The 23,929-nt window shown below is 44.0% G+C and overlaps 1 protein-coding gene and 1 long non-coding RNA gene across 6 annotated transcripts in view; one reads left to right on the top strand and one right to left on the bottom strand.

Moving 5' to 3' along the window:
* Positions 1 to 23,929, top strand: part of TXNRD1 (thioredoxin reductase 1) — a 123,173-nt gene that overhangs the window by 35,527 nt on the left and 63,717 nt on the right. For 2 of the 5 annotated variants that reach the window (XM_045084758.1, XM_045084759.1), the window contains 2 exons: positions 1,831 to 1,891; positions 23,789 to 23,898. In XM_045084758.1, the coding sequence (XP_044940693.1) occupies positions 1,831 to 1,891; positions 23,789 to 23,898 (171 nt within the window). Of the gene's footprint in view, positions 1 to 1,830; positions 1,892 to 22,202; positions 22,507 to 23,788; positions 23,899 to 23,929 lie in introns of those variants that run through there. The other 3 variants (XM_004743034.2, XM_045084761.1, XM_045084760.1) reach the window with 3 other exon arrangements.
* On the bottom strand, positions 21,476 to 23,647 carry LOC123393283. The gene is made up of 2 exons (XR_006608028.1): positions 23,284 to 23,647; positions 21,476 to 22,659 (listed from the first exon to the last, which is right to left on the bottom strand). It is a non-coding gene; the product is annotated as an uncharacterized LOC123393283 (long non-coding RNA).

Raw genomic sequence — 23,929 nt, 5'->3', positions numbered from 1 at the left:
CACAAAGAAATGAGTTTCTACGCAAGTTAGTTTCCTGTTTGTTGCATAACACATTACAGAGTGTGATTTGCTGCATCCTGCTGTGAAGACTGGGTTTTTAAAATGCAAAGACAACTTTCTACCTTTTCAGAAAATGCGATTATTTGTTTCTTACAGGTATTTGAATGGGAAGTTAGAAGTAGGAAGTTGGAATTAGCAGATGACGTCTCATATAGCTTATGGGTTGCCTGACACCCAGATCCACTGCCCTTTCCCCATAGTGTGTGTATGTTACAGGCAACGTTGACCATCCTCTGTTTTTATCAATTAGAATATTCTGGAAACCGGTGCTAATGAAATTCAATACAGATCTTTAATCTTGTACTGTGGAGCAGTATGAAAGTTTCATCAGAGCTAAAATTACCTACCAAAGAGTTTCTTGAAGTGGGGTCACGTGTATTCTAGAATCTAGAGCTGATATTTTCTACATTTCCTATATTGTCAAATTTTGATACTTTTAGGAGCTGTTTTTAGGATTACTCTCTAAATCTGGGAAACTTGTTTTTTGTAACAAACTGCAAATGGTTTATTTCTAAAATTAAGTGGCTGAGGAAGCCTTAAGACTCCATGATTTTATATGTGTTTGAACTTTTTTTATTTTTAGTCTTAGGAAATGAGCATTGGAAGATGAGTTGACTTTTGTCCAGATGGTCTCCCAGCTGTAGCTTTCCCTGCCCTTTCCTTAAAGTCCTTCTTACTCACCGCATCACTCTTCAAAAGGATTCTTATCTTTTTAACTGTATGTTGCCGGGGAGCTAAATTCCAACCAGGGCACAGATATTGCTCAGTGAATATAAGAGGAGGGCCACCAGAGCGGTGTGAATGAATCTACTTTCCCATTTTTATCAAAATCTTGTCTTTGGCCCTATACAATTGATAGAAATCTTTTAACCTACCGTTTTAATAGTTAAATTAGAATGGGAAAAGAACACATTCTCCGATTGTTAATTTTTGTGAACTCCAGGCCATAGTTCTGAACTTTTTCCTTTTATTGTAGAAGCTGGAGGAAATGTGGGTCTTAGCTGTCCTAAGGCATTAATGACAGGCTATTGTGTCTTACATATAAATGTCAATTTAAAGTTTTTTTTTAAATCAGTAATTTATGTGTTATTTAGTGGTGCAAATTTGGCAAAAGTAACTCTTATCCTTTCAGTAAAATTTTTTTTACAATTTTTGTGTAATCTTGGGATGCCTGGGTGGCTCAGTTGGTTAAGCATCTGCCTTCAGCTCAAGTCATGACCCCAACATCCTGGGATTGAGTCTCACATTGGACTTCTTGCCTAGGGGAGGTGCCTGCTTCTCCCCCTGCCTGCCACTCCCCCTGCTTATGCTCTCTCTAACACATAAATGAAATCTTTAAAAAAATAAGTTGTGTGATCTTGAATGTATGACTTTTGTTGATTTGTTGGTTGAGGTTTTTTACTCAGCTAAAAAATAAATAATACTACTGTAGAATATAGTTTTTTTTCTTAGAGTTTCCACATATGTTTTGGAAATATTACATATTCCAGTGCCTTTGAAAACATTGTTAGTATTACTCCCATTTATAGTGGGGTAGACGGAGTCACTAAACATTCAAAATGTATTTTATGAAGCTATATAGGTGAATCATTGAACATAGAGTAGAACCAACAGACTTCAGATACCCATTGATTATCATTACTGTTGACAGGGAGAGTCTTGTGGGTTGTTTAAAAATGGGCTGGTAAGTTTGCAAAGGAAAAGCTGATTAAAGAGGAAAGTAAAAAGCTAGAGAGAAGGCTTAAAAAAATTCTCCCCTTGTTTTTCCAGGTGAAGAAGTTATTTAAGTCGATGTGTGTTCCTTATTTTTTGCTCGAACTTGATCAAGCAGGTAAGATTCTGCTTAATATGTGAATTACATCTGCTGACTGTACATTTTATTTAATCTACTTTGTGGGGTTTTTTGTTTTGTTTTGTTTTGTTTTTTTGGTGAGGTTTTTATTGTTTAGTGAGCTTTTTCCTCTTTTTGACCCTTCGACTGGGCCATTCCCTGGGACTAATGATCATATGTGGCTTTAGTCTACCTCGTTTATAGCCTTGTTAGGAGCTTCCTGTTGTTGAAATTATTCTTCCTATTAGCCTTGAGTCTAGTTACAGTATTTGCTGGTTTCATAATAACTTTATTATTTTTGTAACTTTGCCACCTTTTTGGTAAGTCATACCAAATAGTATTTGAAAGTAAGAGAGAAGAGACTTGGCTAGAAAGATATGGTAATTGGGATAGAAAGCTCATTCCTAGGGTCAGGAAGAAGGAGGTAGTTGTGGCTCAGGAAACTCTTATTTGATGCTTCTAAAGGCATGTTCCTGAACATAGAGAGTCCCGTAATAGCTGCCACTTATTGAGGGCCGGTGGTTCCTAGAGACTGTGCTGGGCTTGTATGCAAAGCCCTTAATCCTCACCAGAACTCTGCAAGGAACTTATCCCCATTTTACAGATGAGGAAATTGAGTTCCAGGAAAATCAAATCTCCTAAAGTCATGTAAGTAGTGGATCTGTAGTTTGGACCCAGGCTTGTTTAATTCCAAAGTCTGCGTTCTTCCTATAATACTGTGCTATCTCCCCTAGCATGACATCATGAACTTCCTGTTTCTCTGTCAAGGAATGTTCTTGGTCCCAACACTCCATAGTATATGGAAGGAAAGCCCAATAACTAAAATTTCATGTGGGCCCAAAAGTAGACTTTTAAAAATGTATGTTTTCCTGGGAGAGGTAAGTCAACTTGCAGCTTGGTGTGAATCAGAAAACTCGCAACAAGCTAATTAAACTAACAAGATAAAGCAAATGAACGTATCTGTTAAGGATGGGAAAATGACAGGACGTAATAATGGAAGAGTTTGGGTACTGCGGAGGTACCAGGTGCTTTGGGGTAAGAAGGCAAAGACTATGACCAAAGTGCCAAAAGTGGATGGGAGACCAGTAAAGGTGAGTGTCGTCTACTCTTGACATTTTAACTCTGGCAACACTAATCAGACCGGAAGCTCTTTCCCTTTACTGTGGAAGTGGCTGTGGATCTGCAGATCTCAGCTGAGAGCTCCCACTCACCCCTTGGTGAAGTCCTAGCTAAGAAAACCTGAAGTATGTGAGCTGGGATAGGTTTGACCTAAAACAGCTTCTGTAGCTGAAAGTGGGGAGCCTCTTGCTGAGTGAGAGAGCTGGCATCCTCTTTGTCCTCACTTGCTGCTTCTTCCCCCCAAAAAAGCTGTCTTCTGTCTCATGCTTACTTAGAGGTTGGACTCAAGGCTAATAGGAAGAGCTTGTAGGAACAGATCAGGATTTATAGAGGAAGGTAGTGGTTCTCAAAACGTCTGCACACCCCTGGGCGGTGGGCTGCAACTTTTTGGGGGTTCCTCAAACTCAAAACTGTTATCTGATAATGTTTAAGATGTTATTTACTGTTTTGACATTTCCACTGATGGTGCGAAAGCAGTTGTGGACAAAATTCCCAAGGCTTAATGTGAACCAAACTAGGGGTGCCAGATGCTGCTAGGTTATATTATAGTCTTCACCATCAAGCTGATAAAAAAAGAAAATGGCGATTTTACCTAAGATTATTCTGGAGGAAGAAGTAAAATCATTACCTTTATTAAGTCTCGACCCTTTGAGTGTACATCTTTTCATATTGTGTGTGATGTGGGAATTGCACATCAAGTATTTTTGTTGCATGAAGCACGATGGTTCTCTCAAGGAAAAGCACTTGTACAGTTAATAGTTTGCGTTGCAAACTGAACTAGCTACTTTTCTCATGGATACCATATATACTTGGAAGAGTGAGTGACAGTCAGATTATTCAAATGATTTGGATTATTCAGACTTTGGTATCTGGCAGACATTTCCCCTCAAATGAACAAAGCAAGTCTGTCACTTCAAGAAAAACTACTGACAGTGTTCGTTGCCCATGATAAAATTTGAGCTTTCAGGTGAAAATAAGAATTTTGGAAGTTGTACCTGGCATGTGAGCTCAATAGTTTTTCAGTACTTAAAGATTTTTCTGATGAGGCTGGATATAATATTTATGAATGTAATTTTTTGATGTTGTGGATTAAAATATGTCAATGTTTGAAAGATCTGTATAACTCAGGAAATGCATATTTTCTGAATGATCAATGTATGATCTTACAAAGTTGTTCATGGGTAAAAGAGCCATTCAAAGTCGAAGATAGACCACATGTGACAGTATGAAAAGCTCATTGATGTGGTTTCAGATTCTACATTGCAACTTGCCTTAATCAGCTATTACTTATGGAGTTTTGGTGTAGTATCAAGGAATATCTGCAGTTATCTGAAAATATACTACTAAATATTTCTCCTTTTTCCAACTACTTGTGTTTGTGAGAATGGGTTTTTTTCATATACTTCTACTAAAACAACATATATTGCAATATATTGAATGCACAAGCAGATATGGGAATTTGTCTTCTATTGGGGCATGTGGGTGGCTCAGTGGGTTAAAGCCTCTGCCTTCAGCTCAGGTCATGATCCCAGGGTCCTGCGATAGAGTCTGGCACTGGGCTTTCTGCTTGGTGGGGAGTCTGCTTCCCTTCCTCTCTGTCTGCCTCTCTGCCTACTTGGGATCTCTGTCTGTCAAATAAATAAATAAATAAATCTTTTTAAAAAAACCCAAAACAACAACAACAAAAAAAAACAAAAAATTGCAAAAATGTAAAATAGTGCTAACCTCATTACATTTTTTTGACTTAGAAAATATAGTTATTTTTAATTAAAGCATGTTATTTATGTTAACACATAATGGGTTTACTATTATTAATTTTAAGAGGATAAAAATATTTCTAAGATGTCTCGGTTTTAATTTTTAATGTGTATTAATATTAATAGCTATAACCCATATAAAATATTCTTTGGGGTCCTCAATAATTATTTAAGAGTGTAAAGGGGTACCGACACCAGAAGTTTGACATCTTGAGTCCCAAGGCAAGTAGGAAGTGTGAGTGTTACTCTAAGTACTTTGGGGGCAGCTGGCTGGCTCAGTGGGAAGAGTGTGCAACTCTGCATCTCAGATTGTGAGTTCAAGCCTGATGTTGGGTATAGAGAGTGCTTAAAAAAAAAAAAAACTTTTAAAAAATCTGAGAAATTTGGATTCTGTGTGATTTACCAGTCTCCAGCACTGGAGGCTTACTGTACAACATGTGCTGGGCCTCAGCCAGTCACACAGGAGAGATGCGGGATCAGGGATGAGGTAGGTAGTGATGTCTGCAGGCAGCTCCTCATTACAGAGCTGGAATTGCTGCTGCGGTCTCTACCTGCTGGTTTTTGTTTTTGTTTTTGTTTTTTTAATTTTAATTTAATTTTATTTTATTATTATTATTTTTTTCTACCTGCTGGTTTTGTCAATGAACAGCCCCTTACTGTTTTGGCCTGGCTCTACGGAGAATGCTCCACAGGCATTACTTTGTCACCAGTCTTGGCTACCCAATCTCCCCAGTGCTTGGATCTTGGTAGGCTCTCATGGAGCCAGAGCGTCATTTGGTAGGCGGGGGTGTTCGGGATAGAGTCAAGCGGGTGCATTTTTTCATCCAGCGTGTTTACTGAGTACTTGCTGAGTGCTAGGCTCAGTATGAAGCATGGGAAAGAGAGTAGGGAACCTCCCCTCTCACCCTGACAGTTTCTTCTTCCTTATTTTGGGCTGTACTTGGACCAGTCTCTATACATGAAGGTTATTATTTGAGAACAACCATCAGGATCAACTCAGATCAACCAGGACTGGTATTGGAGAGAAGAGCGCCGCACCCGAAGGCATGGCATTAGAATCTGTGCGTGGGCAGCGGTAATGGGCACGCACGCCCTCCTCCCTGCGCCAGAGGCTTATGCGTGTCCTCGTCCTTAATCTTCAGAATACCATCAGGGAGGTAGGTAGTGATGTCACCTTCTTATGATGAGGAAACAAAATGTGGAAAAGTATTCATGCAGAGGGAGGTTGGCTCGCTAGTGAGCCCACGGGTAATTCCTGATGCCTCCCCTCGGTGTCCTCTGATTACCTCCTCAGAGGCTTTCATGACTCACCCGATCTGCCTCATGTGTGATGTTTGTGGTATTGATACTATGATGGCTGTTCCTGGATGGGCCGGTGGCTTCTTGTGCCCGGAGGTGGTGCTAGCTACCGCTGTGCTAGCTGCACCTCAGGTAGCCCTGTGGAAGGGCCATCACTCACAGAGCTCATTGGTCTAGGAAGCCTCGCTCTTGGCTTTGATCTTGAGAAGCGGTGTAGTCATCTTCATTTGGTCGGGTAGCTGCTTGCCGCTCTTCAGCTGTCCATGTGGAAAACAGATACGAGGTCGGAGAGGACTCGTGTGACCATTGCCAGAAGTGTATCTGGATGCCATATGTCACTCACCGGCTTGGGGGTGCTGATGGGTGTCAGCCTTGTCCCCAGCTTGCTTACAGAGGGCACGGCTTTAATGCCTTCAGCAAGAGGGACAGGAACTGGCCTTGACTTACTCACATTTAAAGTTATAGTGATGAGCATTTTTAAAAAATGCCTATGTTTCACATCTCTCTGACTTAATCCTCACAATGACCTTGTGAGCTTGCCGAATGCAATTCTGCTTTTTTTTTTTTTTTAAGATTTTATTTTATTTATTTGCCAGAGATCACAAGTAGGCAGAGAGAGAGAGAGGAGGAAGCAGGCTCCCTGCTGAGCAGAGAGCCCGATGCGGGACTTGATCTCAGGACCCTGAGATCATGACCTGAGCTGAAGGCAGCGGCTTAACCCACTGAGCCACCCAGGCGCCCCGCAATTCTGCTTTTTAAGCAAGGAAGCAGATACTCAGCATTTTAGTAACTTGCTCGGTGTTGCTGGGCCAAGTCCAGATCTGTCTGGTTCCCTAGCTGCCTCTTCAGGGACCGCTTTCTTTAAACAAACAAAACCCCCTCACATTCCGAGGTACCCTAGGCCAGCTCAGGGCTCATCACATGGGTATCGATGTATATTCATGTGGCAGGTGTGTTTGGGGCACCTATTTATGTGCTAAGCACTGGCAGAAGCAAAAAGATGAAGAAGGCACAGCCTCGTTCTTTAAGGTCATTCTGTTTGTTGGCATCTGCCTCCCTTCTAATTTCAGTGTGATCTGGTACCCGGAGAGGCTGCAGGATCACAGAGTACTTGTGATCGCATGTTGCACAGGTGTTTTCCTGATAGAACAAAGTGGCGAGTAAGGAATTCACAGCTGTAAACAAAACAAATCAGAGAACGTCCCGGCTTGTTCATTTAAAGAGACTCTAGTGAGCAGTGCCCGGCAGGGAGAATGATGAGAGACAAAAGTGGAAAAGTAAAGAGGCTTTATGCTACAGAAGTGGGGGTCTGTGGGAGGTGGCTCTGTTTATTTCGATGAATGAGGCTCAAAATGTTCTTTAAACACTTTGATTTTGCCCGTAAAAATGTTCATTTTAGAGATTATGTAGAGTGCAAGAAAATGAAACACAAAAACCACATATAGTTACATCCAGAAAAGAACCACTATTAATATTTTTGTATGCCTTTTATGTAGCCTGTGTTCTGTTTTGTTACTTTAAGATATTTTGTATGTTATGAGACGTTCTTAATATTTTTCTCGGTTGCTGTAAAATATTCCATGTAATATTATTATTTAGCTATCCCTCTTTGGTGGACAAAGTCTTTGCCAGTGTTTTGCTATTATGGAATAATAGGTTAGAAATATTTTTCTTTGTACCTAAATTTTTTGTTGTATTTAAAATTCTTTTTGTAGGATAGATTACTAGAATCGATACCTGGTTCAGAGTATTAACATTTCTGAATTTCTAAATCCTTTCACAATGAGTTTTCCCATACTTACTGAGTATTAAGAAATAAGAGGTTTTAATAAAAAAATTATCATTTGTCAATCTGAGAGGTTAAAAAAAGTCTTTATTTTAATTTGTATTTCTTTGATTATTAATGAGGCAGTTTTTTCTATATGTTGTAGCACATTTTCTGAGTTTTATTTCATTATCTGAATTGTATATTCATGTTCATCATGGAATAATAATAGTAACAGGAACCCCCCCTTATTTAAAAGATTCATTTATTTATTTATTAGAGAGAGCACACGCACAAGCAGGGGGAGTGGCAGGCAGAGGGAGAAGCAGGCTCCTCGCCTGATGCAGGCCCAGGACCCTGGGATCATGACCTAAGCTGAAGGCAGACACTTAACCAACTGAGCCACCCAGGCGTCCCTCTGTGAATCTTTTTTAATGGATACATATTACACGAGTTAGGGGCACCTGGGTGCCTCAGGCGGTTGAGCGTCTGCCTTCTGCTGGGGTCATGATCCCGGGGATCATGGGATCGAGCCCTGTGTCGGGCTCCCTTCTTGGCAGGGGGCCTACTTCTCCCTCTCCCTCTGCCTGATGCTCTGCCTACTTGTGCTCTCTCTGTCAAGTAAATAAATAAAATCTTAAAAAATATATATTACATGAGTTAGCAACTACTACTAAGCAGTGACTGTGTGCCAAGAACAGTGCTAGGCATTTTACATACATCCTCATTAGATTCCCCACTTTACAGGTGAGGAAGCAAAGGCTCAGAGAGGCAAAGAGTCCTCCACCTGTGGTGCCTATGACTAGCGACCTACAATGGATAATGAGCCCATGAAAGGTGGACTCTTATAATTTATGTGTAAGAGGAGGCCCTCCAACATTTGTTCCAAGAATGAAAAGAATCAACAGTTCACTAGAATGTATATCTGGCAGTTAAAGAGAGCTTTATCTTGCTTCATAAAAAGTTTAATCTAATCTGGCTTTTTTGGAACACCTGGGTGGCTCAGTCGGTTAATCTTCTGCCTTCAGCTCAGGTCATGATTCCAAGGTCCTGGAATCGAGTCCTGCGTTGGGATCCCTGCTGAGCAGGAAACCTGCTTCTCCCTCTGTCTGCCTCTCCCCCACTTGTACTCTTTTTCTCTCTCGGACAAATGAATAAAGAAAATATTTTTAAAAAATTATAAATCTTGGGGCGCCTGGGTGGTTCAGTGGGTTAAGCCACTGCCTTCGGCTCGGGTCATGATCTCAGGGTCCTGGGATCGAGTCCCGCGTCGGGCTTTCTGCTCAGCGGGGAGCCTGCTTCCCTCTCTCTCTCTCTCTGTCTGCCTCTCCATCTACTTGTGATTTCTCTCTGTCAAATAAATAAATAAAATCTTAAAAAAAAATTATAAATCTAGCTTTTTCATATGCAAGTACATTGGGAAGAAGACATTAATTAAACACTATGTTAGATGCATTATATACATTATCCTGTTTATTTTTTATTTTTCTAAATTTATTTTTATTGAGGTAAAATTAATTGAAGTGTTATATTAGTGTCAAGTGTACAATATAATTATTCAACAATTCTATACATTACTCAGTACAGTTTTAATCCCCTTCATCTTCATTTCACCCCTCCCCCCCTTCTCTTTGGCAACTACCAGTCTGTTCTCTGTACTTAAGAGGCAAACATTATCCTATTTGATCCTTCCAACTGAAACAGAGGGACAGCATTATCCCACCTAGCATGGATTTGAACCTAAGTCTGAGTGATACCAAAATATATTTTCTACTTCTTACTTAAGAGAAATCCTTTCATGAAAGGTATGAGTCGTTTTCTTAAATAATCAGCTTCCCCACCCACCTTGCATTCATTCCAAAACAGAAATGTACTTGAATAGAAGTGTATATGCACAGATTCTTAAGTGAATGCTACATAACCATTGGTCTCTGTGCTCTCGGTGCTCTTTATATAAGAGCAAAGCATGCACAAGCAGTTCAGTCAGTGCAGTGGATATCTCCACAGACAGCACCAAAACAGGTGTAGAGTGCGCCTGGGTGGCTCAGTGGGTTAAGCCGCTGCCTTCGGCTCAGGTCAAGATCTCAGGGTCCTGGGATCGAGTTCCGCATTGGGCTGTCTGCTCAGCAGGGAGCCTGCTTCCTTCTCTCTCTCTCTGCCTGCCTCTCAGTGTACTTATAATTTCTCTCTGTCAAATAAATAAATAAAATCTTAAAAAAAAAAAAAAGCAGGTGTAGAAAGCAGTCTTGGGGTTGGGGGCTGTATGTATGTAAGTTAGTGAGGAGCACTAGGACCTGTAAGGTCATTAGCGTGGGTCAGATCAGAGTTCAGCAGGAAGAGCCTGCTTGTATGACCTTGAGCAAGTTGTCTGACCTCTTTGTGCCTTCATTTCCTCATGTGTGAAATGGAGATAATAGAAATATCTGCCTCACAGAACTGTGTGGTTAAACTGGTTAACACCGGCCGTGCTTAGGGCAGTGGCTCATGGATACTGCCATAAAGGGCTTCCTGCTGGGGTGCCCGGGTGGCTCGGTTGGTTAAGAGGCTGCCTTCTGCTCAGGTCATGATCCCAGGGTCTTGGGGTCGAGTTCTTCCTCTGCTTGCCACTCCCCCTGCTTGTGCTCTCGCTCTCTCTCTCTCTCTGACAGATATATAAATAAATAAAACTTTAAAAAAAGGATGCACAGAGTTTTTAATAGCATGGGGAAATTTTCTGTACTATAATGTTTAATGAAACAAAGTGGAGAGTTTAAAATGTTTTTTTTAAAAGATTTTATTTATTTATTTGTCAGAGAGAGATCACAAGTAGATGGAGAGGCAGGCAGAGAGAGAGAGGGAAGCAGGCTCCCTGCTGAGCAGAGAGCCTGATGCGGGACTCAATCCCAGGACCCGGAGATCATGACCTGAGCTGAAGGCAGCAGCTTAACCCACTGAGCCACCCTGGCACCCTAAAATAGTCTTTATAGAATAGTCCTATCTTGTTTCTAAAAGGAAAAGGACTAGAGAGAAATTTACAAGATATGAATAATCCCTCAAATATTTGTGTCTCTACCTTGCTAGTGCAATAGGCACTGAGGAAATAGAGGTAAGTAGGATCTGATTCTTCGTCAGGGAAAAGTTGTCATTTTTTAAAGATTTTATTTATATATTTATTTATTTGAGAGAGAGAGAGAGAATCTCAAGCTGACTCCATGTGAGCGTGGGGCTAAGACCCTGCCATCATGACCTGAGCCGAAATCAAGAGTTGGACGCTTAGCCAACTGAGTTATCCAGGTGCCCCAGGGAAAAGGCTTTTCTTCTTCTTCTTCTTCTTTTCTTTTTTTTTAGTTTAAATAAGGGAGACAGTCACAATTCAGTGTAGGATGAAGTAGAGGGAGAAGTCAAACATGCTGCTTTACTTTCCGTTAGGAAGAATGGAGGATGCTGGTAGCAGTCACTGAGGAAGGAGGCCGGAGTTAGTCTAGGGGAGGTGGTGAATTTGGTTTTGGACATGTTACGATCGTCTAACATGGATTCTAGGCCAGTAGGTACATAGGTCAGGATGAGTGGGAGATACAGATCTGGGCAGGTTGACTCTAGGGGAGGTGCGGAAGAGCACTCAGGGAAAGTCTGTGGACTGAAACAGGAGACTTAGATCGTGATTGCATCCAGATGCTGAGATTCTGAAGGACTTTTTTTTCTTCCTTTGCTTTATTTATGTATTTTTAAAAATTCCTATAATGTCAACATGTTTCCGGTAATGTAATAAAAGTGTTTCAGTTAGGATTTGGTTTGCCCACATGTGGCAGCAAACCCCAAATAACAGTGGCTTATACTAGATATAAGCTTATTTCTCCAAGTGGCTCAGTCAGTTACGCATCTGCCTTCGGCTCAGGTCATGATCCTGGGGTCCTGTGATTGAGTCCCGCTTCGGGCTCCCTGCTCAGTGGGGAGTCTACTTCTCCCTCGCCCTCTGCCCCTCTCCATTGCTGGCTCTCTTTCCTGGACTCTATCTAAAAACAAACAAACAAAAAACAAAAAAAGCTTATTATTTCTCTCTCACCTAAAAGAAGTCTAGATGGTATGGTCTGTCCAGGGCTTTTATGGTACTCCACAGTGCTAGATCCAATGTTGAATCCTGTGTTCATGTTCCACACTCCTCAGCATTTGTCTTCCATCTTGTGTTCCAAAAAGGAGGGTCCAAACTTCAGCTATCAATTGAAAGAAGAGCTGAAGGAGGACTTGTTCTTTCCCTTTAAGAGCATTTCCTAAAAGTTGCACTTGATAGTTCGCTTATATCTTATTGGTCAGAATTGAGTCCCTTAGCCATATATATGCTGAAGGGAGACAGAGAAATGAAACCTTTATTTTGGGAGTCAAGTCACAGGTAAAAATCAAGAGTCTGGTTAGTGATGCTAATAACATCCTGGGTTTGCCAGCAGAATTTGCCAGCTGAGGTTGGTTCATTTGCAGATTAGTTTAATAATTTCCATATGAGCCGTACATTTGTCTCCTATTTAAATCAAAAGTATAGAGGCACCCTGCTATGGTCATTAGATGATGGTAGCTGGAAAATACTTTGCGGTCTTAGAAAGGCCAGTGACTGAACAATGACTGAACTAGAGGTCTAGTTATCTCACTTAATGGCTAACACTGAACCTGACTTTTCAAGGATGAGTAGGAGGTAGTCCAACCTTGTCCACTGCAACACAGCCTCAAAAGAGTTTCTGAAAGATTATTACAGATATTGTAAATCCATAGATAAAGAAGTTCAGAAATCTTTTGGTGGAGAGCTACAATGTTCTCGTTTATAGTGGAAAAAGTTGGTCTTAGTACATCTACGGTTTTAAATGAGACATAGATCACTCTCAGCTCAAATCAGACTCTGGATGATCAGTTGCCATCCAGGAAGATCCAAGGCCACTTCATGAGGTGACAGTAGTCTTAAATATAACTTGTAGTCATCAACTGTCTAGGGATTCTGGAATTTGGGCTCCTGGGATAATTAGAGGCAGACATTCCTTTTCTTCTTTTTTAATAAAGATTTTATTTATTTTTTTATTTGTCAGAGAGAGAGAGCACAAGCAGGGGGAACAGCAGCAGGCAGGGGGAGAGGCAGGATCCCCGCCGAGCAAGGAGCCCGATGCAGGACTTGGTCCCAGGACCCTGGGATCATGACTTGAGCCTATAGCAGATGCTCAACTGACTGAGCCATCCAGGCATCCCAGAGGCGGATGTTCTTAATATCAGCTACCTAATAGGGTTCAAGAAGTTAGAGGTTAACAATGGTAATAAACTGTATGGCTCCTCTTTCATCTGTAGGATCTAAAAACTATTTACCACTATTAATTAGTACTCATACCACCCTTTGGCTGCTGGTAAGGGTGGCTGATCTCCAGGTTTTTTCAGATGAGACATCTAAGAGTTGACTTCAAGAGAGCCTGTGTCTCCTGAGGTTCTGCTGGCCAGTGGTTTTCTGTATTAAAAACATTTTCTTTACAAATCAAAACCACAGTGAGATACCACCTCACACCAGTCAGAATGGCTAAAATTAACAAGTCCGGAAATGACAGGTGTTGGTGAGGATGCAGAGAAAGGGGAACCCTCCTACACCGTTGGTAGGAATGCAAACTGACATATATATACATATATATCTATATATGTATAGATATATATGTATATATATGAAATGCTAAACAAAATAAATCAGTCAGAGAAAGACAATTATTTTATGATCTCATTGATATAAGGGATTTGAAAAACAAGACAGAGAATGATAGGGGAAGGGAGGGGAAAATGAAACAAGATGAAACCAGAGAGGGAAACAAACCATAAGAGACTCTTAATCTCTGGAAACAAACTGAGGGTTGCCATAGGGGAGGGATGTGGGAGGGAGGGGGTGGTTGGGTGATGGACATTGGGGAGGGCATGTGCTATGGCCAGTGCTATGAATTGTGTAAGCCTGATGACTCACAGACCTGTACCCCTGAAACAAATAATACATTATATGTTAATAAAAAATAAAAACCAGAAAACAAAAAAAAAATTTTCTTTCCTCGAGAATTGGGATGCGACACCAAGAGACCTAAAACAAAGGGAGTGCAGTGGGGGGACTCTTTCCACGTGCTCCAGTGTGTGTATACTTTGTGTACAGGGACGTGCAATTCGAGATCCACGTACTGATTCCTTGAGAAGTTCCTCACGTCTTTTCCATTTCTTTTAGCAAGTTGTTTAAGGAAATTGCATTTGTCTTCCTGCAGGTAAAGAACAAGTTCTGAGTAATGGGCATAGATAACTGGGGGAAAATGGCATGCTTAGCCATAGATTGCTGATTAAAAGAAAGATGACTAGGTTGCCCTTGGATTAAGTTTGGAAGATGAATAGCTTCCCCCTGAATTAAGTGTTGAATAGCGTCTCAGGTAACACGTTTTTGATGGTTACTGTGAATAATTTGTCAAAGGAGGAAATCCTATCTCTTAACCACTCTGTGGTCTTCCTAGATTTACACTGTGTGTGAGCACATAATGATGATAATAACTCGGACATTGAACACCTACCACATTCCTAGCCCTTTACATCTCCTCACTCATCTAATTCCTGCTGCTACCCCATGAGGTGGGGGTGCTAGATTTATCACCATTTTATAGATGAGTAAACAGAGAGGGAACAGAACTTGCCTAAGGGCATGCATCTTGCGCAGAGAAGCCTGATTCTGTGACTTCAAAGGACGTTTCCCAACTACTGGGCCAACTACTGTCACTAGAAAGCTGGATGATGCTGTGGGGTCAGTCAGATATTTACAAAAGAGGAGACTTGGACAGGTTTGAAGGTAGGAGGGCTTGAACAGTCTTGGACAGAAGATAGGGAGAGGATGTGTAAAGGATGTGGGTTCCCCTAACACCGCGTGGAACTGGAATAGGAATAGGTTGTGGGGCTCTGGTGCTTAAACAGAGGTAGAATGATCTATAGTCTTCTGAGATTGAGATTGCAGTCAAGTGTGAGGAGGAGGTGTAGGAGGGGAAAGAGCTAGTACCTGATGATCTTGAGCCTTTAGGGGTTGTGCTGGATGGAATTGCTCCATTGTTAAACACGGAGGAATTCTGCAAGCAGGTTGACAGCTGGAAATCAGCCAAAGTGGGAGTATTTATACCGCAGAAATTGGCAAAGGCTACAAATTCTGCCCCTAGCCTCCCAAGCTGGTTGACCAGAACACTCTGGACTTCTTCACTTCATTAACATTTGGAAGCCTGCTGTAGTGCCAGTTGAATTCAAACCCCAAGTGTGAGCTACTGTGGGTAAGGCGCTGTGCCAGGTACTGGAGCAAGGAAGACCCGGCCCTCAGGTGAAAAATACCGTAGTGGAGAGGGGAGAGTATGAGACGGAAATCCTGCCCTAGCCGTCAGACCTTGCTTGGCCCACTCCCTTAAACTTGCTTTCCTCGTCTGCGAATGGAAATAGTAATACACATCTCAAAGGGTTATTGCCGTGATTAACGAGAACACGTAAAGCTCCTGACCCAGACATGCTCCGTAAGTGACTCTTCTCAGCACAGCAGACATGTAAACAGTTTTAATGTAGGTTGATGTAAGAAATTAAAGAGTGACTGGTTCTGTGTTTGATCAGAGAAGGCAGCACAGAGATCGTGATCCCCCAGGCAGGATTTTGACATTTTCAGAGAGGATGTTTCACAGATGAAGTCTGCCCTGGTCTTTGTCAGGACGTTAATGGGTTTTTTGCTTGTGTGTTTGTTTTATTTTGTTTTTGTCCCTACAGCATGTTGCTTTTGCCTCTTTTTGGCTACTACCACATTAGATATTGTTGAATTGTAAGACAGACAATGTATTTGGAGATAGGCACACATGATTTTTTGTTTTTAAAGATTTGTTTGTTTATCTATTAGAGAGAGATCGAGAGAGCACAAGCAGGGGGAGCAGCAGGCAGAGGGAGAAGCAGACTCCCCACTGAGCAAGGATCCTTCTGTAAGACTAGATTCCAGGACCCTGGAATCATGACCTAAGCCCAACACAGACGCTTAACTGACTGAGCCACCTAGCTGTCCCAGGCACACCTGGATTTATATCCTAACTCCAGCATACCTGTTTTGTGACCTTTGGCAAGATTCTTAAGTTCCTGAAATTTCAGTTTCTAATTTTTTTTTTTAAAGATTTTACTTACTTATTCATTTATTTGACAGAGATCACAGGTAGGCAGAGAGGCAGGCAGAGAGAGAAGGAGGGGAAGCAGGCTCCTTGCTGAGCAGAGAGCCCGATGCGGGGCTCGATCCCAGGACCCTGGGATCATGACCTGAGCCGAAGGCAGAGGCTTTAACCCACTGAGCCACCCAGGTGGCCCTCAGTTTCTAAGTTTTAATTTGGTGTAATGCTTAGATGATTTTTGAGGATTAACTGAGAATGTAGGGAAAAGAACCAGACGCTTAGCTGCCTTGTGAACCCCAAAGTGAGCCCAACATATATTTATAGTTTCATCTCCCATTATGCGGAAACGCACCATTTCTTTCCTATGGCTGTGTCTTTGTAGGCACTGCTCTCTCCCTAGAACAAATTCTGTTGAAGAGCTAGAATAGCATCATGATGATTGCCAAGGACCAAGGGTCAGTCTCAGGTCTGCCAATTGTTATTTAGGCCGCAGTGGGCGAGATAATTATCCTTTTTAATACCTCAGGGGTTTTTTTTGGCAAGCACTGAAACATTCTCCGGCATTTCTCCCACTCCTATTACTTTTACCTTCATTATTCCTCAAGATACGTTTCAAATATCACTTGCTTTGTGAGGCCTTCTCCAATTTTCTCATACCATTATTTGCTTTCCCTACTTGAAGTTGATGGACCACCACATTTTGGTGAACACCGTGGTGAGCATAAATAATCCTGGAACCTGCCTACATGGGGCAACCTACGTTTAGACAAATTAAACTTAGATAAAATAAAAGCATCAGATGCGCAATTGCACTAGCCATATTTTAAGTGCTCAATAGTCACATGTGCTTAGTGGGACAGTGCTGGCTGGACAGTGGTTGGGTTGGACCATGCTGATACAGAACATTTCCGTCATCATAGAAAATTCTGTTGAACTGTGCTGTCCTGGGGGGAGGCTGACTTTGATCAATAATCATCAATAAAAATATAATTGCAGTTATGATAAGTAGCAAGCAGAAAGCATACATGGCGACCCGAGCATTTCACTGGGGGATGTGACCTGTGTGATGGCTTCCTCAAGGACTACTTGTTTGAACTCAGATCTGCTGAACGACTGGCAGTTGGCACAGACCCATGGTTAGGTAATTAAAGAGACTGAGAAAAAGGCCAGTGGCTGGGGTCTAGAGATGGACGGCAGGTTTGGGTGTGGTAGAGAGGTACAAGTACCGCAGAGGATCTTGTTAGAGAGGACATGAAGGAGCTGAGAGGCTGAGTAACTGGACAGTCTAGTCACTGATAGATGCTGGGTTTGATTGAAGTCCGTGCTGCATCACAGATGCATAGTCAGAGGACTTTGCCTCTGTAGTGACCTCCTCGCACTCCTTTCTTCTTAGAAAACTGCCAGATTTCCCTCTACTAGGTTGGCTTTTCAGCATAAATGTATTATATTTCATATTTATATCATATTATATTTATTGTATTTAATATTTGTTGTATTTATATATATAATATTATAGATTTTCAGCTCTAATAATTTCCTTCCTGGACAAAACTAAATGACGCACCTTCCTTGATCCCACATCCTTCTTCAGCTACTTTCCCAGTTTTCTGTTTTTTGTTTTTTAAGATTTTATTATTTATTTGATAGAGACAGAGAGAGCACAAGTAGGCAGAGCAGCAGGCAGAGGGAGAGGGCGAAGCAGACTCCCTGCTGAGTAGGGAGCCCAATGCTGGCCTTGATCCCAGGACCCTGGGATTATGACCTGAGCCGAAGGCAGAGGCTTAACCTACAGAGCCATCCAGGTGTCCCCCACCCCTACCTTTCTGTTTTTATAGGAAAAAAAAACAAAGAATATATGGCTATACTCACTCCCTCCGTGTCCTTTTTTCCTGTTTCTTGTTGAACCTCCTCTAATCAGGCTTTGTTTCCTCCCTCATTTTCACAAAAATCAGTAATGACATCCATGACTCAGTTTGTATCTTGGACTATTTCTCAGCAGTACTTGACATAGTTGGTCTCCCTCCTTTGGGGAGCGCTTCTTCACTGGCTTCTGAGACCCCACATTCTCTTGGTTTTCCTCCCACCTCCCTCGAGTTTCTTCTCAGGCTCCTTTAATGGACCCTTCCCCTCCTCTGCACTCTGCCAGGGCTCAGTCCCGACTGTCTTCCACTTCTTAACTATATTAACTCCCTGTGTCATTTCATCTAGTCTGATGTATGATCGTTAATCTTAATCTGGTTGTTTAGCCAGACACCAGGGCAGATGTTGCTGTGAAGGTATTCTCTGATGTGATTAATATGGAAAACAGTAGACTTTGAACGGGGCAGATTGCTCTCCCTTAATGCCAGTGGGGTTCGTTCAGTCAGTTGAAAGCCTTAAGAGAAGAGATCGAGGTCTCTTGAAGAGGAAGGAATTGAGGCCGCCTTGAGACTCAAGACCACAACATTAAGATTGCTGTCATTTCCAGCCTGTTGGCCTGTCCTGTATGTTTGGGACTTGCCAACCCCCACAATCCTGAGGACCAATTTGTTTCCCTCTCTCTCTCTGCATGCTGTTGGCTCTGTTTCTCTGGTGAACCCTGACTAATATACACAGTATTAAAGATCTTTTATATTTGACTCCCAGATTATTATTTCTAGCACTGACCTCCCCCGACCCTCCACCCCCATCCCCCTGCTCCCCACCGACTCCAGGTTTGCACACCAGCTGCCTACCCACATCTCCATTTGGATAACAACAGGTCTCTCAAAACCATACTGTGGATTTGTCCCAAACCCTATTTACCCAGTTGCCAAGGCTAAAACTCTGGAGTCATCGAATCTTCTCCTTCTTTTATGTCCCTCATTTCACCCACCTGCAAAATTTATGAGCTTTACCTTCAAATATCTCTTCTTACCCCTCAACCCAAGCCTTGCTCATCTTTAGCTTGGACCACCATAACAACTTTCTAGCTGGTCTGTGCTCCTCCATTCCAAGTCCCTACTGCCTTAATCTGTTCACACAGCAGAACAAACCTTCTGAGATACAAACTAGATGACTTCCCTGTCCTATCTTGTGATTCTTTGGCTTCTTTTCACATTTAGGATGAAATCCAAAGTCCTATGGCCTTTGCGTTCTGGCCTCTGGCTACTCCTTTGGCTTTATTATCTACCACTTTCTTCCTTGTTCACTGGGTTTTAGACACACTGATTCTCTTGTGGACCTTTGGACAAGTCAAGCAGGCTCCCAGTTTAGGACTTGAGCACTTCCTGTTTTCTCTGCTTAGGAAGATCTCCCCCCTCATAAGTCTTGCTCCCTCCTTTCACTCTGGTCTCTGTTCAAGTGCCATATTCTTGGATCATTCCTAACTTCTGTACCCTACTTCTTCTTCAGGGTACAAAGAATTCTTTCAAAACAGGTTCCCCCCCCTCCCATGAAGGGGAACAATGAAATGGGGTGGTAACTATGGGGCTGGGTACATGGGCTCATGGGAGACTTTTTTTTTTTTTTAAATGGGAAAACTACAGTATCTTGATGATGAGAGAATGATCAGGCAGAGAACATGAAATTGATGATGCCGGAGAGGGAAGCTAATTTCAGGGGTGAAGTTATTGAAGACTGAGAAGGCAGGAAGAAAGGAGAATTGTACACAAGTGGAGGAATCGGCCTTCATTAAAACAGGGGTGAAGGTTGAGAATATGGCAGCTTGGTGATTGAGAGGAAAATGGGAGGGAGTTCTAGACAGAACAATCAGTCAGGCAACTGATTCTATTTTCTTAAGGTAGAAAGCAGGTCATGAGTTAATGGCAAGGTATAGGTGTATGAGAGGTTTGAGAAAAGAGGAGTAAGTATGAAGTATTTACTTTGGAAACTAAGAAAACAAATCTACCAGAGACACAAAGGACTGCTGGGCAGCTTTGGGGACACATTGAAGTTTGGGATCTTGACTTTGAAGTGACATCACTTTTCATTTCTGTATTTTCTCTAGTAATGATTTGTTGTATTAGTAAGGTATGGAGTTTGTGGAGAGCTAGGTTTAACAAGGGTGGGCCTTGTCAGTACAATTGAGGAATTTGGAGTTTGAGGGTCTTGGAGAGCTACAAGTTTTGAGCAGAGAAGATTTGAAGGTCAGGAAGATTGTTCTAGCTCAGTGTGGTGTATATGTGTGTGAGAGAAACTTATTATAGGAGGAATGGTAGTTTAATACAATAGGGCCCTCAATCAGATACCTGCCTACTTCTGTTTACAGTGTGCTTACAGGAGAGCTCCGGAACACTGAGGATCTTTTCCAGCCTTTCCTGAGTAACTTACTATATATATAGCAGGTTCTGGGACAAGAGTTGGCCTCCCCAAAACCCTCTTGGATTTACATGGTTTATAATTATTTTTAGGTATTTGGAACCCCCAGAATAGGGAACAAGCTATCAGCATTGGGTGGGAATCAGAGGTTTCCCAGAAGACATGACATTTCAGATGAGCTTTGAAGGAGTAGGCCTTAGGGAGGAAGCTTATTTTAGGCAGTGTAATAACATGAGCTCAGTCAAGAGATGTTAGAGTTAGGTCTAGACCAAATGCGGTGTGATGAGAAATGGTGGGAGATGAGGTACTTCTCCCATTACCCAGAAACTAAGTAGCTAAGGAGTTCTCTGTATTTTGTGACAAGCGTAAGGCATCTGAGCCCTTAACTGCAGCAAGAAAGGTCTGAAAGAAAAGTGAAGATTTTTGAAAATGATTTTTGAAAGTGATTTTTGTTAACTTAAAAAACAAGCTATATGGAGCAACTCTAAGTATTTGTGTTATAATTTGCTCACTTAAGAACACTGAAGTTAGAAATGCCTTTTTTGTTACGCTGTTATAAGATGCAAACTATGGCAACTCTGACCTATGATAAGAGGCTCATAGAAATCAATCCTTATCACTTGCTTTCAGTATATTATTTCCAGTTAAGTGATTTTACAGTCCCTCTCTATCTTGAGACATACCTTTGAAGGAAGCTGTAGTTTCTATATATTTTAGGAACGAGGAGTTTATAACCCTGGTTCATAGGTCATTACCTGTGCAAATTAAATGAGTTAAGGCATATAAAAATGGTTAACAGAGCTGGGCCCAGCAGCCAGGAGGAAATGTTTTCCACTCTGGAGTCCTGGCTTTCTTGCCCTCTCATTGTTCATCCTTTGCTTCTTAAATCTCGTTGTTTCCTGAACACCTGTTCTAGACCCATACTCTGTTCAAAGGACCCCAGAGGAGGTGAGGCATGCACTTTGGGGTATACAATCAACCTGCAAGGAGAGTGACCATTACGGTATGCTTTGTGTGTGTGTGTTTGCACAAGTGCATGTGTGTTCAGAAGCTGACAGGCATTATACGAAACCTCTAACCTGGGCTTATGAATGGACCCACAGGTGTGAACTGTGGTTCACCTGCCACTTCAGAGAAGGCAAGGCTGCCCTGAAGCCTTAAGAAGCCAACAGTCCTTTCACCCCGGCCTGCTTCCCTGGGCCGGCACCCAGACAAAGAAGTGGGAGAGACATTCATGCACTCATTTATTTACTCAGCAAATATTCGCAGCTACCTACTGATGCAAGGTGCTGAGTAAGAGTCTGAGTAAGAGCAGGAAGTGTGAGGGAGCGCGGCTCACTCGGGCGGCGGCAGGTGGTTTGGCACGGCTGGAATCAAAGACAGTTTTCCCTAAAACAAACATAACAAACCCAAACCTGAGTGGCTTAAGGAGGAAGGAGGTTAAGGGGAAGTCCTGTGTTGGTGAGAATTTGTCACTTTTCGGGATTACCCAGCATGAGTTAGGTGTTTCTTTTGAAAGCCTGATAATTTCCTTTAGAGAATCGCCAGACTGACTAATCCATTACCTTGGGGCAGTGGGTCCCCAACTTTGCTGTTCACTAGAATCACCCAGGGAGTTAAAAAAAACAAAAACAAAAAAAACACCCCAAAACTTCAGATGCCTTGGTCGCACCCAATACCCATTACCGCAGAATGCCTGGGAGTGGGAACGAAGGCGTCAGGATCTTTAATAAAGAGCCTCTCGTGATTACAGGGGGCGGCCAAGTTCCGGAGTCCCTGCCTCAGGGCAGAGTCCAGTTTTGTTCGCTAAAACCCTCGGCTTTGGGTTCTGGTTCCAAACATTCCTCGCATTGCTTTTGCTCCTTCCTCGGGTTGGGGGCGCTCCGAGCAGGAAGAGGATGTGGTGTGTCACCCAATTAGGAGGTCCCACTTCGCTAAGCCCGTCGGCGTAGTCGGCAGCGCCGCACGGGAGTGGATTTCTGCTTTGTCATTCTGACTCTGGCGACCGGCCCGCCCGTTCCGAGCAGGGCGTGGCCTGCGGGGGCCGCGGGGATCCCGCCGCCCGTTCCCCTCGCTCCGCCGCAGTACGCGGCGCCTGGGAGCCGCCGGCGCGCACAAGCTGCTGCCCGGAGCTCGGGTCCACGCCAGCGGTGGGTTCGCGGACAGCCGGCGGAGCTCCGAGCCTCTGGGCTGTGAGGCCGCGGACGGGGGCCGCCGCCGGCCGCGTGCGCTTCGGGTCGCGGAAAGCGGAGCTGTTTTGAGGTGTGTTTGAGTCCGGGTGAAGCTCTTCCAAGGCGGCGAGCTTCTTGGCCGCGTTCGCGGTTGCGCGTGCGTCGGTGGGACCGGCCGGCCCCGGTCCGCCGCGGTCGGCCCCGCTCGGCCCCGCTCGGCTGGTGGCTTCCTTCCGCTAGCTCTCTGTGGAGACCGGGTGCAGAAATGGGGAAAAAAAAAAAAAATGAGTGTGTGTGTCGTTCGCTACTGCGCGACTGTGGGAACGCGGATGATAATGTGACGAGGAGACGGACAGATCCTCGACAGCGCTAAGGGAGGAGAGCGATCTGAAGAGTTCTCTTAGGAAATTTCCCCATTGCATCCCCGGAAATCCTGAGCTGGCAAATCGTCCCAGTTTCCAGTTGGGGAAACCGAGGCTCGGAACCACGTGACTTGCCCCAGCCTCCGCGCGGGGACCGCAGCGAGGGGACCCCGCGCGTGTTTCGCTCGGATCGGGCAGTACCGGGTGGCGGGGAACGGGGCGCACGGCCCCTTGTGGACTTTCTGGCCGCTTGAACTCGGGAGAAAAGGCCCCGCTGGGACCTCCTTCCGAAGAGCAGCCGCGGGGGTGAAGCGCCGGTGGGTGCAAAGGCCCGGAGGAGCGCTCGCTGCCATTACTGTTGTCAGACAGCCGCCCTCGGGAGAGTTGGTGTGATTTCTGGCTCATGAATGGGCCCGAGGGTGTTCGAGTAACTGGAGTCTATTTTTAATTCCATCACTGACTCACTGCTTACCTGAGTTCACCCGTTTGTAAAATTGGGCCATTACCTGCCGGTCTGTCAAGCAGGGTGTTGCTCTGGCTTCAAGCTTCTGAAATGAAAGCGCTCTAAGAGCGCCGGCTGTTCCTAATTTTGCCTCGTGGTTTCAAATTTCAAAGAAACCTGGGAAGTCGGCTTCTGGCGTCCTGTGTGGAGGCAGAGTTCGAAGGCAGCTTACAGGGGGAGGCGTCTGCTGGAAGCGGCGATGCCGGCGCGCGCGGGGGGCTGAGCCGCGTTCGCAGCGCCTGCTCCGGCGAGGCGGCCGGCATTACAGCGCGGCGGCCCCCCGTCCCCCCCGCGTCGGGAGCCCGCTCGGGGCGCTGCGGCCAGCGCGCGGGTGTGCGGGAGCCGGGCGCGAGCGCGGGGACGGCGTGCGGGCGGGGGGCGGGGGGCGGCGCGCGGGAGCCCCGGGCCGCGTGGTTGGGCACACGGAAGCCCCGCCCCTGCCGCGCACTTCCCGCGGCGGCCGGGCCGGCGGGGCTGACCCCGCGCCCCTCTTTGCTTTTGTGCGGCAGACGACGCCAGCGGCCTGGAGAGAGCGCTCTCGGAGCTGACCTCGGAAGCCGAAGTGCCCGTGGTGTTCGTGAAGCGGCGGAAGATAGGCGGTCATGGTCCAACCCTGAAGGTAGGGGGGGGGGCAGTAACGTTCTTTACCC

Source organism: Mustela putorius, unplaced genomic scaffold, assembly GCF_011764305.1.
Source record: "Mustela putorius furo isolate JIRA1106 unplaced genomic scaffold, ASM1176430v1.1 tig00000788_pilon_pilon_pilon, whole genome shotgun sequence".
Classification (NCBI taxonomy): Eukaryota; Metazoa; Chordata; class Mammalia; order Carnivora; family Mustelidae; genus Mustela; species Mustela putorius.
The sequence above is the reverse complement of the archived record's forward strand: the minus strand, read 5'-3'. Positions and strand labels throughout refer to the sequence as shown.